At 41.8% G+C, this 13817-nt stretch overlaps 1 protein-coding gene across 1 annotated transcript in view; it reads right to left on the bottom strand.

The window, feature by feature from the left end:
• Nucleotides 1-13817, bottom strand: part of LOC126285431 (cubilin-like) — a 1398426-nt gene that overhangs the window by 763310 nt on the left and 621299 nt on the right. Inside the window, exon 28 of the mRNA XM_049984811.1 lies at nt 8616-8860. Within this exon, the coding sequence (XP_049840768.1) occupies nt 8616-8860 (245 nt within the window). The remainder of the gene's footprint in view (nt 1-8615; nt 8861-13817) is intronic.

The following is a 13817-nucleotide window of genomic DNA, read 5'->3' as shown; positions in this document are numbered from 1 at the left end:
CACAGAACGTATCTCTGCCTACGTAGATCAACACCTTCAACCCATTACATGCAGTCTCCCATCCTTCATCAAAGACACCAACCACTTTCTCGAACGCCTGGAATCCGTACCCAGTCTGTTACCCCCAGAAACCATCCTGGTAACCATTGATGCCACTTCCCTATACACAAATATCCCGCACGTCCAGGGCCTCGCTGCAATGGAGCACTTCCTTTCACGCCGATCACCTGCCACCCTACCCAAAACCTCTTTCCTCGTCACCTTAGCCAGCTTCATCCTGACCCACAACTTCTTCACTTTTGGAGGCCAGACATACCAACAATTAAAGGGAACAGCCATGGGTACCAGGATGGCCCCCTCGTATGCCAACCTATTTATGGGTCGCTTAGAGGAAGCCTTCTTGGTTACCCAAGCCTGCCAACCCAAAGTTTGGTACAGATTTATTGATGACATCTTCATGATCTGGACTCACAGTGAAGAACAACTCCAGAATTTCCTCTCCAACCTCAACTCCTTTGGTTCCATCAGATTCACCTGGTCCTACTCCAAATCCCATGCCACTTTCCTAGACGTTGACCTCCATCTGTCCAATGGCCAGCTGCACACATCCGTCCACATCAAACCCACCAACAAGCAACAGTACCTCCATTATGACAGCTGCCACCCATTCCATATCAAACGGTCCCTTCCCTACAGCCTAGGCCTTCGTGGCAAACGAATCTGCTCCAGTCCTGAATCCCTCGACCATTACACCAACAACCTGAAAACAGCTTTCGCATCCCGCAACTACCCTCCCAACCTGGTACAGAAGCAGATAACCAGAGCCACTTCCTCATCCCCTCAAACCCAGAACCTCTCACAGAAGAACCCCAAAAGTGCCCCACTTGTAACAGAATACTTCCTGGGACTGGATCAGACCTTGAATGTGGCTCTCCAGCAGGGATACGACTTCCTAAAATCCTGCCCCGAAATGAGATCCATCCTTCATGAAATCCTCCCCACTCCACCAAGAGTGTCTTTCCGCCGTCCACCTAACCTTCGTAACCTCTTGGTTCATCCCTATGAAATCCCCAAACCACCTCCCCTACCCTCTGGCTCCTACCCTTGCAACCGCCCCCGGTGTAAAACCTGTCCTATGCACCCTCCCACCACCACCTACTCCAGTCCTGTAACCCGGAAGGTGTACACGATCAAAGGGAGAGCCACATGTGAAAGCACCCACGTGATTTACCAACTGACCTGCCTGCACTGTGATGCTTTCTATGTGGGAATGACCAGCAACAAACTGTCCATTCGCATGAATGGACACAGGCAGACAGTGTTTGTTGGTAATGAGGATCACCCTGTGGCTAAACATGCCTTGATGCACGGCCAGCACATCTTGGCACAGTGTTACACCGTCCGAGTTATCTGGATACTTCCCACCAACACCAACCTATCCGAACTCCGGAGATGGGAACTCGCCCTTCAGTATATCCTCTCTTCTCGATATCCGCCAGGCCTCAACCTCCGCTAATTTCAATTTGCCGCCGCTCATACCTCACCTGTCTTTCAACAACTTCTTTGCCTCTGTACTTCCGCCTCGACTGACATCTCTGCCCTTAACTCTTTGCCTCTAAATATGTCTGCTTGTGTCTGTGTATGTGCGGATGGATATGTGTGTGTGTGTGTGTGTGTGTGTGTGTGTGTGCGCGAGTGTACACCTGTCCCTTTTTTTCCCCTAAGGGAAGTCTTTCCGCTCCCGGGATTGGAATGACTCCTTACCCTCTCCCTTAAGACCCACATCCTTTCATTTTTCCCTCTCCTTCCCTCTTTCCTGACGAAGCAACTGCCAGTTGCGAAAGCTCGTAATTCTGTGTGTGTGTTTGTGTGTTTTGTTCATGTGCCTGTCTGCCGGCGCTTTCCCGCTTGGTAAGTCTTGGAATCTTTGTTTTTAATATATTTTTCCCATGTGGAAGTTTCTTTCTGTTTTATTTACATCGTCATTAATTTGAACCCAACAATTACGTTTGTTATTGTCTCTGTTGCATTTCGAAATCTTCTCTATCTTCTTACTTTCTCTTTTCGTTTGTACAAGAAGTTCCACTTTGTATTCATCTTCCATTTTTCCGTAATCTACCATACATTTTATCCTGCCTAATTATACTCAATAATACGTAATTTACTTCCAAACCATAACCTAAAATTTTCAACGCTTTCAACATAACCGCTGCTATAAAATCCATTGTTCCAAGTTTACAAACATTTCGTGTAAACTCGTGAATACTATTTCACAGCTTCAGTTCCTTTCACCCATTACACAACCATCTCAGTTTTTTTTTTTTTTTTTTTTTTCCAACAACTTTCGTTTTATTTCCATTCCCGTTTTTCCCACAAAACCGATCATTTTTTAGCAGCTTCCCACAGGTTTACACGTTATTATTTCTTCATCAAACAATTGTTAGCCTCATTATCATAACCTGCCAGTACATAACCAGTCCTTTGAATACATTTACACACATATTCTTCGAGATTATATTCAAAAAAATTTTTGAATTTTATTTTTTCGCAAATTATTTTTTCGAAACTTTTTTCGAAAAAATTTTTTTTGTCGAAATTTTCTTGAATTTCTCGAAATTTTCTTGAATTTCTCGAAATTTTCTTGAATTTCCCCACCCTTTAACGTGATCTGGAGACAACATAACTACCCAACCTTTGCACCCATTGTTGTTCACCAACCTAAGTTCAGCACATGATCAACATAGCTCATCTCAAACCAACACTTTTTCGACTTTTTTCACACCTTTATCTCTCCCTATATAAATCTCTCTTTACTTTCACTTTAACCTCATATTACCCTTTCCACCTACCAATACCATGTCAACCTCACAACATCCCTACAACGACCCCATTAAATTTTATTTACATTCCCTCCGCAAACATGCCTTCACCCTAGCCAGATTACGCTCCCATATTTTATTTACTCAGGCTTGTCTGACATTTGGCATTACTCCCAAAGGCCTCACACTTAAAGTTCCCATCTCTGGCTGCAATCCTTCTTTCCATCAGTCCTTATACCAGTTCCAAACAGCACAATCCATAGCCCTCACCCGCCTAATCCTTCACCTATACATCGACTCGGCCAATGAACACACCCGTCAACTCCTATCCCAAATCAAAGTCCTCAATCTTTCCTCTCCCACATCCACACCGGCTGTACATAGCATCCTCCTACAGGCCAACCGCAAATTAGAACAACATGCCACCCTCCACCTCAAAAAACTATCCAATCTCCTGGTTTCCCACCTCCGGAAAGGCAACTCACTCACCCTCCACAACCTTTCCAACAAACCTCAACCTCCTCTCATTGCACACAGACCCAGTCTCTCCCATCTACTCAATCTCCCACTTCCAGCTCCACTCCCCCCAACACCTCAAAATTCTAGTCAATACAATCTGGAACCACAACACCCCAATTCAGTAGTTAACCTTTCCTCCAAACCCCTCTCCCAATCCGAAACCTCTGTCCTATCCAAAGGCCTCACCTTCAGCCCCACTCCCAGGTTCAACCAAACTGCCCTTGTCAAGGATTTACTGTCCTACACTCGTAGTCTCTGCTGGAAATATCACTTTGCCACGAAGAAAAACAATCCTGATCCCACTCCTAATGATCCAACTCCCCAAGACACTATCCAAATTGAACCCTGCCTGCAACAGTTCCGTCCTCCATCACAGCGGGACCCACCTCCTCTTCCTCAAAATCACCCTCTCCAAACCTTCCAGGAATTTCTCACTTCCAGCCTTGCCTCTCAATCTTTCTTGAAAAACCTTAATCCTACTCCCAACATCACCACAGCCGAATCCCAGGCTATCCGTGATCTGAAAGCTGACCGATCCATCATCATTCTTCCGGCTGACAAGGGTTCCACGACTGTGGTACTTGATCGTCGGGAGTATGTGGCTGAGGGACTGCGTCAGCTTTCAGACAACTCTACATACAAAGTTTGCCGAAGTAATCCCATTCCTGATGTCCAGGCGGAGCTTCAAGGAATCCTCAGAACCTTAGGCCCCCTACAAAACCTTTCACCTGACTCCATCAAACTCCTCACCCCACCGTCACCTCGCACTCCTACCTTCTACCTACTTCCTAAAATTCACAAACCCAAACATCCTGGCCGCCCCATTGTAGCTGGTCACCAAGCTCCCACAGAACGTATCTCTGCCTACGTAGATCAACACCTTCAACCCATTACATGCAGTCTCCCATCCTTCATCAAAGACACCAACCACTTTCTCGAACGCCTGGAATCCGTACCCAGTCTGTTACCCCCAGAAACCATCCAGGTAACCATTGATGCCACTTCCCTATACACAAATATCCCGCACGTCCAGGGCCTCGCTGCAATGGAGCACTTCCTTTCACGCCGATCACCTGCCACCCTACCCAAAACCTCTTTCCTCGTCACCTTAGCCAGCTTCATCCTGACCCACAACTTCTTCACTTTTGGAGGCCAGACATACCAACAATTAAAGGGAACAGCCATGGGTACCAGGATGGCCCCCTCGTATGCCAACCTATTTATGGGTCGCTTAGAGGAAGCCTTCTTGGTTACCCAAGCCTGCCAACCCAAAGTTTGGTACAGATTTATTGATGACATCTTCATGATCTGGACTCACAGTGAAGAACAACTCCAGAATTTCCTCTCCAACCTCAACTCCTTTGGTTCCATCAGATTCACCTGGTCCTACTCCAAATCCCATGCCACTTTCCTAGACGTTGACCTCCATCTGTCCAATGGCCAGCTGCACACATCTGTCCACATCAAACCCACCAACAAGCAACAGTACCTCCATTATGACAGCTGCCACCCATTCCATATCAAACGGTCCCTTCCCTACAGCCTAGGCCTTCGTGGCAAACGAATCTGCTCCAGTCCTGAATTCCTCGACCATTACACCAACAACCTGAAAACAGCTTTCGCATCCCGCAACTACCCTCCCAACCTGGTACAGAAGCAGATAACCAGAGCCACTTCCTCATCCCCTCAAACCCAGAACCTCTCACAGAAGAACCCCAAAAGTGCCCCACTTGTAACAGAATACTTCCCGGGACTGGATCAGACCTTGAATGTGGCTCTCCAGCAGGGATACGACTTCCTAAAATCCTGCCCCGAAATGAGATCCATCCTTCATGAAATCCTCCCCACTCCACCAAGAGTGTCTTTCCGCCGTCCACCTAACCTTCGTAACCTCTTGGTTCATCCCTATGAAATCCCCAAACCACCTCCCCTACCCTCTGGCTCCTACCCTTGCAACCGCCCCCGGTGTAAAACCTGTCCTATGCACCCTCCCACCACCACCTACTCCAGTCCTGTAACCCGGAAGGTGTACACGATCAAAGGGAGAGCCACATGTGAAAGCACCCACGTGATTTACCAACTGACCTGCCTGCACTGTGATGCTTTCTATGTGGGAATGACCAGCAACAAACTGTCCATTCGCATGAATGGACACAGGCAGACAGTGTTTGTTGGTAATGAGGATCACCCTGTGGCTAAACATGCCTTGATGCACGGCCAGCACATCTTGGCACAGTGTTACACCGTCCGAGTTATCTGGATACTTCCCACCAACACCAACCTATCCGAACTCCGGAGATGGGAACTCGCCCTTCAGTATATCCTCTCTTCTCGATATCCGCCAGGCCTCAACCTCCGCTAATTTCAATTTGCCGCCGCTCATACCTCACCTGTCTTTCAACAACTTCTTTGCCTCTGTACTTCCGCCTCGACTGACATCTCTGCCCTTAACTCTTTGCCTCTAAATATGTCTGCTTGTGTCTGTGTATGTGCGGATGGATATGTGTGTGTGTGTGTGTGTGTGTGTGTGTGTGCGCGAGTGTACACCTGTCCCTTTTTTTCCCCTAAGGGAAGTCTTTCCGCTCCCGGGATTGGAATGACTCCTTACCCTCTCCCTTAAGACCCACATCCTTTCATTTTTCCCTCTCCTTCCCTCTTTCCTGACGAAGCAACTGCCAGTTGCGAAAGCTCGTAATTCTGTGTGTGTGTTTGTGTGTTTTGTTCATGTGCCTGTCTGCCGGCGCTTTCCCACTTGGTAAGTCTTGGAATCTTTGTTTTTAATATATTTTTCCCATGTGGAAGTTTCTTTCTGTTTTATATATATACACACACACAGAATTACGAGCTTTCGCAACTGGCAGTTGCTTCGTCAGGAAAGAGGGAAGGAGAGGGAAAAATGAAAGGATGTGGGTTTTAAGGGAGAGGGTAAGGAGTCATTCCAATCCCGGGAGCGGAAAGACTTCCCTTAGGGGAAAAAAAGGACAGGTGTACACTCGCACACACACACACACACATATCCATCCGCACATCCTTTCATTTTTCCCTCTCCTTCCCTCTTTCCTGACGAAGCAACTGCCAGTTGCGAAAGCTCGTAATTCTGTGTGTGTGTTTGTGTGTTTTGTTCATGTGCCTGTCTGCCGGCACTTTCCCGCTTGGTAAGTCTTGGAATCTTTGTTTTTAATATATATATAGCACAGTGAGAAGCGTCATTTTACATTTGTGTCGTTCTGGTTGATGTTCAGAATATTTTAATGAAATAGCGAAGATGGTGCCTTCAGTACCTAATGTAATTCCAGTTTTGTAACTTTTCTTTGATCAGTTAAATACAGTTACAGCATTACTTAAGAGAACATAATTGATTATGGTAATGAATTCAAAATAAATTTTACTTACAATGCTTCAGTTCTCCATGATAGCAGTTAAAACAATCAGCTGTTTCCCTAAATTATTTTGTGTGATTTCAATGAGCCTTGCTGTTATTTCAACAACCCTAGTGGTTAACCAATCACCATATGCACACTGGACACTGTGTGCTCATGTTTTACTGAAAAGCCTGCCTACAGTCTTATGAGGAGACCTTTCATCTTCACACACCCACTGTTCAATTACAAATCACACCAGTCCTATTACCTCCTCTAATAAGGCTAATGGTCAACCATTCACTTCCCTTATTAATGTAAAAAAGTGATCTCTAAATATGCATCAATTGCTTTCATGTTATGTTTAGATTCTAGTTATGCAAGTGTTTCAGTTGCTTGTACTCCTTAAAACCATCTATGAAATCAGCTTGGGCTACGTTTGTACAATACCGCCACTGCTGTTCTGTGTACCCAACTGTAGTCACCGCACAGTAGCATAACAACTGTACTCATATTTCCAGAGTTGAATTGATATAGGAGATTAAAATATTGTTACCCCTGGATATAATGCCCACTGAGGATGTAGAATTCACCAGTGGTGATTTCTTTAAGGGAGAGAAGAGGAAATGCACACTATGCCCCCACATTGCAAACACTAGGTATTTGTGTTTTTTTTTAATTTTAAGAAAAGCTATCCTTTTTTGTCTGTCACCTTTTTGTTGAGGTGACAACTATTGACCAGTCCCTGCTAGAATGGGTCACAAAATCAGCAGCAAAGTCAACCTACCAATCAAATCATTCAATGACTTGTGGACTGGAGATCTCACAGCAGGAATTAGAAAATGTAGGTCTCTTGTGTTCTGAGTTGCTGCCCAGAGCTAAGCTAAATAGCTTACTTTTCTTTACCTTATCACTTCCTTGCTCCTCATCATGTTTCTTTTCTTGTGAACATGAGTATGTTATTTACAAGTCCATTTTTAATTCCTGACTACAAACCAGCCCATCAAGTGAATATACATTTACTTTTAGTATTGTGGCTATGAACTGCAAAGTTCAGTTCATCCTGAATTTGCTCTTAGTATTAACTACAAATACCATTAGTGAATTACATATTGGCACATAACTGTAAGAATGACAAAGTCTGTGAAGAGTTCACATGCCATCAGGAAGAACCAGATGATGTCTACATGCAAGTGTCAAGATGAGAAACCAGTAAATTCTAGAAGCTTAATGTAAAAAAACTTCTAGTTGCAGAGTGAAGTCAAAAGATAAATTATTTGCAGTGTTACCTCTCTACCAAGCAGATGGACTCACCCACTGAAGGCAGATGGGAAGAAACAAAAAGTAGAGCAGGAATAATAACTGTATTTGAAACAGTCATACTAAGCAAAGCAAAACAATAAATGTTGAAATTCTAACAAGAATGGAGCTAAAGTTACAAATACAAGAGGGAAGAACACTACTGATAGAGAGAATGTTACTGACAGAGAATAGTATTGGTGGTCACCAAAGAATGTTACATGTGGTTAGGAAGAAGATGTTTCTTAGGGCAAACACATTGAAGCAGATCAAAATGTACAGTGAATGTTATTTTAGGCATGGTATTTTAACCAGTGATGAAGTATTCTTTTGGTAAGTGAATGCAAAAATGATGTAAGATTGGATACACATCTCCTAAGAAAATGTATTTTTTACATTCTAAAACACACTTTTTTTCTTTTTTTATTGTGTACTGCCTGATCAGTACTGCATATATTGAATGGCTATTGTATGATTTATAGTCACTTGTTTAATAGTGATGTCATTCCATTATGATTAAAACTTCATTTTGTTGGCCCATTGGCAATATGTAAATCATTTGCATTATTAAATGTGAACTTGCTGTAAATTTCACACAATAATTGCATGTATAATCTACCTCAAGAAAATCAAAACCACAGCAAGTTGGTTTCCTTAGGATTGGCCAGATGAACCGCCTTACGCGCCTGAAAATGTTCCAGAGCCATCCAGAATCCTGCAACTCAAAGTGTGAAAATGCAATAGATACATTGTGACCCCGTGGTGCCTTTATATTCCATGTGCAGTCCAGAGAATTTGGATACATTTCTGGGAAGTTTGGACTCTCTATCACTCCATGAAAACCGTGAAGATCTAAGTTACAGACTGAAAAGGAATAAAATTTGCAATTAACTTGTGGAAACAAAATCAGAGTCAAATCAATAAGATACATACTCAATTACACAGGTTTCTGGAAGATTTGTAAACCACAATATAATAGTAGTCACAAAACTATGGTACAAATGATATTCCATTTATTTTTACATCATTAGTATTTATAAGACAGTCATTGTGTCCATTGAGTTCTTGAAACACTTCAAAAGTAGTTGCAAACTGTTACAGTTATAAAACATTCATATTTTGAAATGCACATTTATTTTTAATCATTGTAGCTAAAGTTCAAATGAATAGGTGATCAAACTAAAAACAATGCATGTAACAGAATAAATTTAGTAGAGATCCCCATAGTATACAGACAATAATGGGAAGCTTCTTAAGAAACAGTGCTTACTACAAAATAGGTGCAGGTGAAAGTATAAATTTGCAGATAGGCAGATTTTAAGAAATTCACTCAGCTGTCAGAAGGGCAATGTATGATGCTTCAACTACTACTGTAGCAAAATATTATCTCACGATCTTGCACAAATCTCAAGCACTTTAAGACACTGTGATGCCTTTATCTTTGTCTCTTTTAGTCTGTTAAACCTGGGGTCTGAGAGACCTGCTCCTACTTCCATTTTCTCCAGCCTGTCCTTTTATCCTCATTGATGAAGGAACTAATATTTCATTAGAGTAGGTAATTTTTTTAATATATATTTTTAAATATGCCTGCACACAGTACTAGGAATCTGGTCTCCTGTAGTAGCCAGACGTTAGGTCTAGTAGTCACTTCTTTGCATCACATCGATGTGAAGGTGGCCATTTGAGTTGGCCAGAACTAGTTAGCCAAAAACAATTGTAATCATGTGACAAAACAAAAAAAATTAAGAATCACAGTCATCTCTAGAAGATAAAAGCCATTATGTATAAATTGATTCAATTTCTTTTTTAATATACAAAATTTGAAGGGTAGTTTCACGTTTAGGTTTGTTACTATCCCTTTTCCAAAATCCTGACTGGAATTCTCAGGTTAAGTGTATTGATTGTTTTGTGTCATTATTAACTTTACTGATGACATTGGACCACTTCAGTCATTCAGTGTTCAATTTTTGTTTGAAGGTATAACTCTTTGATTCTTGTAGTCCATCCAATATTGTTTCAGTTTCTCCTGTCATAATTTTCTCAATTTCTCAGAAATTCCTGTATCCCTTCTGTGTGTCATTTCCAATGAAAATTTGTGTTACCTAGGGGTCCAACTGGTTTAAGATCTTTATGAATTTGACGAATCCACTGTCCTCCTGTTGTCTTTCTAAGATAAATTCTCACATGTTTTTGTAAAATCCTGTTTTCTAGCAGTAGCAGAATGTGAAATAAATATGGGTTTCTTCATCATTGAGCTGGTGATCTGGTCAATTCCTCAATAGACAGTTTCACTGGGTAGGATTCTCTACTATTTTATATTCATGGAAGTTCCGAGGATTCATCTTTCAGCTTTGAAGAGCTAATCACTTCTTCTTTAATTTCTAATGTGGAACATAGTTTCTCAAACATAAATAACTTCTAGGAGAGTTGTGGTTTTATTGTGTTGGATCTTAGAGTCCATGGAGAATCACTTCTTATTACTGTTTTGTAGGAAAGTTCTGGTTGAATGTAACTAATTTAGCAGTAATGGAGACCAAAAGGCAAAAGCACCGAGCTGTTACAAGTACACACAAAAAGGGAAACAAACCTTGCTAGGTTCCAGAGTAATCCTTTATCAAGCTAGAGCACACACACACACACACACACACACACACACACACACACACACACACACACACACACACACATATGAGGCTATGTCCCTACATGGCACCAATTGGATTGCACAATGCCAGTGCTGCATTTTGCAGGTGGGCTAGGTTGGGTTGCAGATTGTATCAGTTGGCGTGGGTAGAGGGAAATGTGGGAGAAGGGATGGCAGGGGCAATGGCTAAGCATGTGAGCTATGATTATTTACAACCGTGCCCTGAAATGAGGGATGTCCGACCTAAGATCCAACCCACCTCTCCTAAAGTAGTGTGCCATTGCCCACCAAATGTAAACAACATTCTAGTCCCAATCCTATTCACTACTGCTCCCAAACCCTGACCAAAGGTATCTTACACCCATAGAACAATGGTGCAAGACCTGGCTAATCCACTTACCCGACACTTCTTACTCCAGTCCTGTCACAGGTGTATCTTACCCCATCAGTGACCAGACCACCTGTGAAAGCAGCCACGTTATATACCAACTCTGCAGCAAACACTGCATGGCTTTTAATGTCAGTGTGATTACAAACCAGGGTAAAACAACATTCAGCTAAGTATAGCATGCTCAATTTCTACGGCTGCTTCACAGCCTGGGCCACCTGAATCCTTCCTTCTACCATCGGCTTCTCTGGATTATGCAGATGGGAATTACCCTTGCAACACATCCATCACTCAAGCAACCCTCTAAGCATCAGTCTCCATGAATGCCATGCTCCCATATCCTCCATCCAACAGTTTCCCCTTCCTTCATCCTACCACCCCCTCCAAATTCACGTTAACACATCACGTTTAAGTGCACCACTCCCCACCGTCTTTGACATCTCTGCATCACATGCCTCACCCCTGCACTCTTCTCTTCCACATTCCTATCTGGTAAACCTCCCTCTGAGCTGTTAGCCACCGACCCGTCTGCCTGCCTACCACCTCCCTCTCCCTCTATTCACCCTAACCAACAGAACTCCCATCCCAACCTAGTCCACCTGCCATAATGCAGCACTGCTATTGTGTGTCCAGCCAGTATCGTGTATGGCAGAGGTGTGTGTGTGTGTGTGTGTGTGTGTGTGTGTGTGTGTGTGTGTGTGTGCATTTTTCTGTGTGTATTTGTACATTAGCTCAAGAATGGATACTCTGAAAGCTAGCAAGTTTTATTTCTCTTTTGTACATACATGCCAGTGACTCAACATTTCTGCCTTTCAGTGACTGTGGTACTTTACTCCTAAAGCAGTAATTTATTACAAGTAAGCCAAGTTAGAAATCAATTTCTTTTATTTTGTTGGTTCTACTTGTCAATGTTTCTTTCTCACTCCAGTTATGCTTGATGATTTTCTCACAATATTTAAAATTTAAAACTGGGTTAAATGTTTGTTTATGAAGACTTTCCTTATACGCAGGGGTTTCATGGTCACAAAATTTAAGTTTTCTAGAAGGATAGTGTAATCATATTTTTATGGTGATATGTGGGAGACTGGTGTCTGGGCATAACCTTCTTCCATGTCAAGAGCTAACAGAGATAAATTATTCTCAAATCCCAGGCAGTTTCTTCTTATTGATGGTTTTGCTCCAATTTTGAGTTTAGATGTGTTTTCTTTTTGCCAATTGTACACATTGGTGAAACATAACACAGCTATGCATTTTAAAGCCTTTTACATGATGTTTTGACATTGAATTATGTTTTGTGATACTTCTGGGATGCTGAAAGTGAATATGTTATCAGTTTCTTGCTGCTACCTAACATTTCTTGGAAATGAGATCAATAATTTATGCTTTCACACCCATTTTTAATTATACATCATACATTGTCAGTTGCATTATTTTTTACAAACTGGTTCAAAACTGTCAGTAATTTACAAGAAACAATGGAAAATAAAACAATAGGTGACAAAATGAATTTCCAACTGCTTAAGGAAGAAGTTTTTTGTTTACCCATTTTACCACAACCTTCTCTAAGGGTGGCACGTTTCTTCAGAGACCAAAAATAATCGGGCATCATACTAACAGTCAAAACTCCATAATATCTTTTTTCAATATCCTTTGAGTCTTGGTGAAAGTGTCATCACATTCCTTGCAGTATACTCTGAGACTGTGACAGAAATAGTCAATATGAGAACTTAAAAAATGCTATGTAACACAATAGTTGCATCCATAAATTTTCAATTTTTCCAACAGCTTCTTATACCTCCCAGTTGTAAATGTCATTCACATATATTATTCTGATATATTAGAAGGCATTACCATACTTATCCATTGCAGACACAAACTGAGACATAATACCATATGTAATTTTCAATGGAGGGAATAACATTTTCGGGCATTCCTTAGGTGTTTCATGCTTGACATTCATGAAGCCTGCAGACAGATATCTTCATAGTGGTCATTCTTTCCATTCCATTGCTCAATCCTTGCATGTTAATGTACTGCATCAAACATTAACACTTTAAATTTTTCATGTGAAAGGAATGGACAACAGGGAGACCTAAGGAGATTTCCGCTATGGAGTAACACACCGTTTAAGCTCGAATGTGAGGAGTGAATAAAAAGTCTCCACTGAGAGGCCTGATGGTTCACACCAACCGACTCTATCAATCCTGATGTGTCACTGCAGTAAACCAAAGACTCATGTTCATAAAAGAAAGGTACAATGTACCGTTCCCTTTTTCTGTACTGTGTGAAAGTAGTCTCAGTCAAAACTCATAATATCTTTTTTTTTCAATATCCTTTGAGTCTTGGTGAAAGTGTCATCACATTCCTTGCAGTATACTCTGAGACTGTGACAGAAATAGTCAATATGAGAACTTAAAAAATGCTATGTAACACAATAGTTGCATCCATAAATTTTCAATTTTTCCAACAGCTTCTTATACCTCCCAGTTGTAAACGTCATTCAGATATATTATTCTGATATGTTAGAAGGCATTACCATACCTATCCATTGCATACACAAAATGAGACATAATACCATATGTATTTTTCAATGGAGGGAATAACATTTTCGGGCATTCCTTAGGTGTTTCATGCTTGACATTCATGAAGCCTGCAGACAGATATCTTCATAGTGGTCACTCTTTCCATTCCATTGCTCAATCCTTGCATGTTAATGTACTGCATGAAACATTAACACTTTAAATTTTTCATGTGAAAGGAATGGACAACAGGGAGACCTAAGGAGATTT

The sequence above is a fragment of the Schistocerca gregaria genome, chromosome 8 (genome assembly GCF_023897955.1).
Source record: "Schistocerca gregaria isolate iqSchGreg1 chromosome 8, iqSchGreg1.2, whole genome shotgun sequence".
Classification (NCBI taxonomy): Eukaryota; Metazoa; Arthropoda; class Insecta; order Orthoptera; family Acrididae; genus Schistocerca; species Schistocerca gregaria.
The sequence above is the reverse complement of the archived record's forward strand: the minus strand, read 5'-3'. Positions and strand labels throughout refer to the sequence as shown.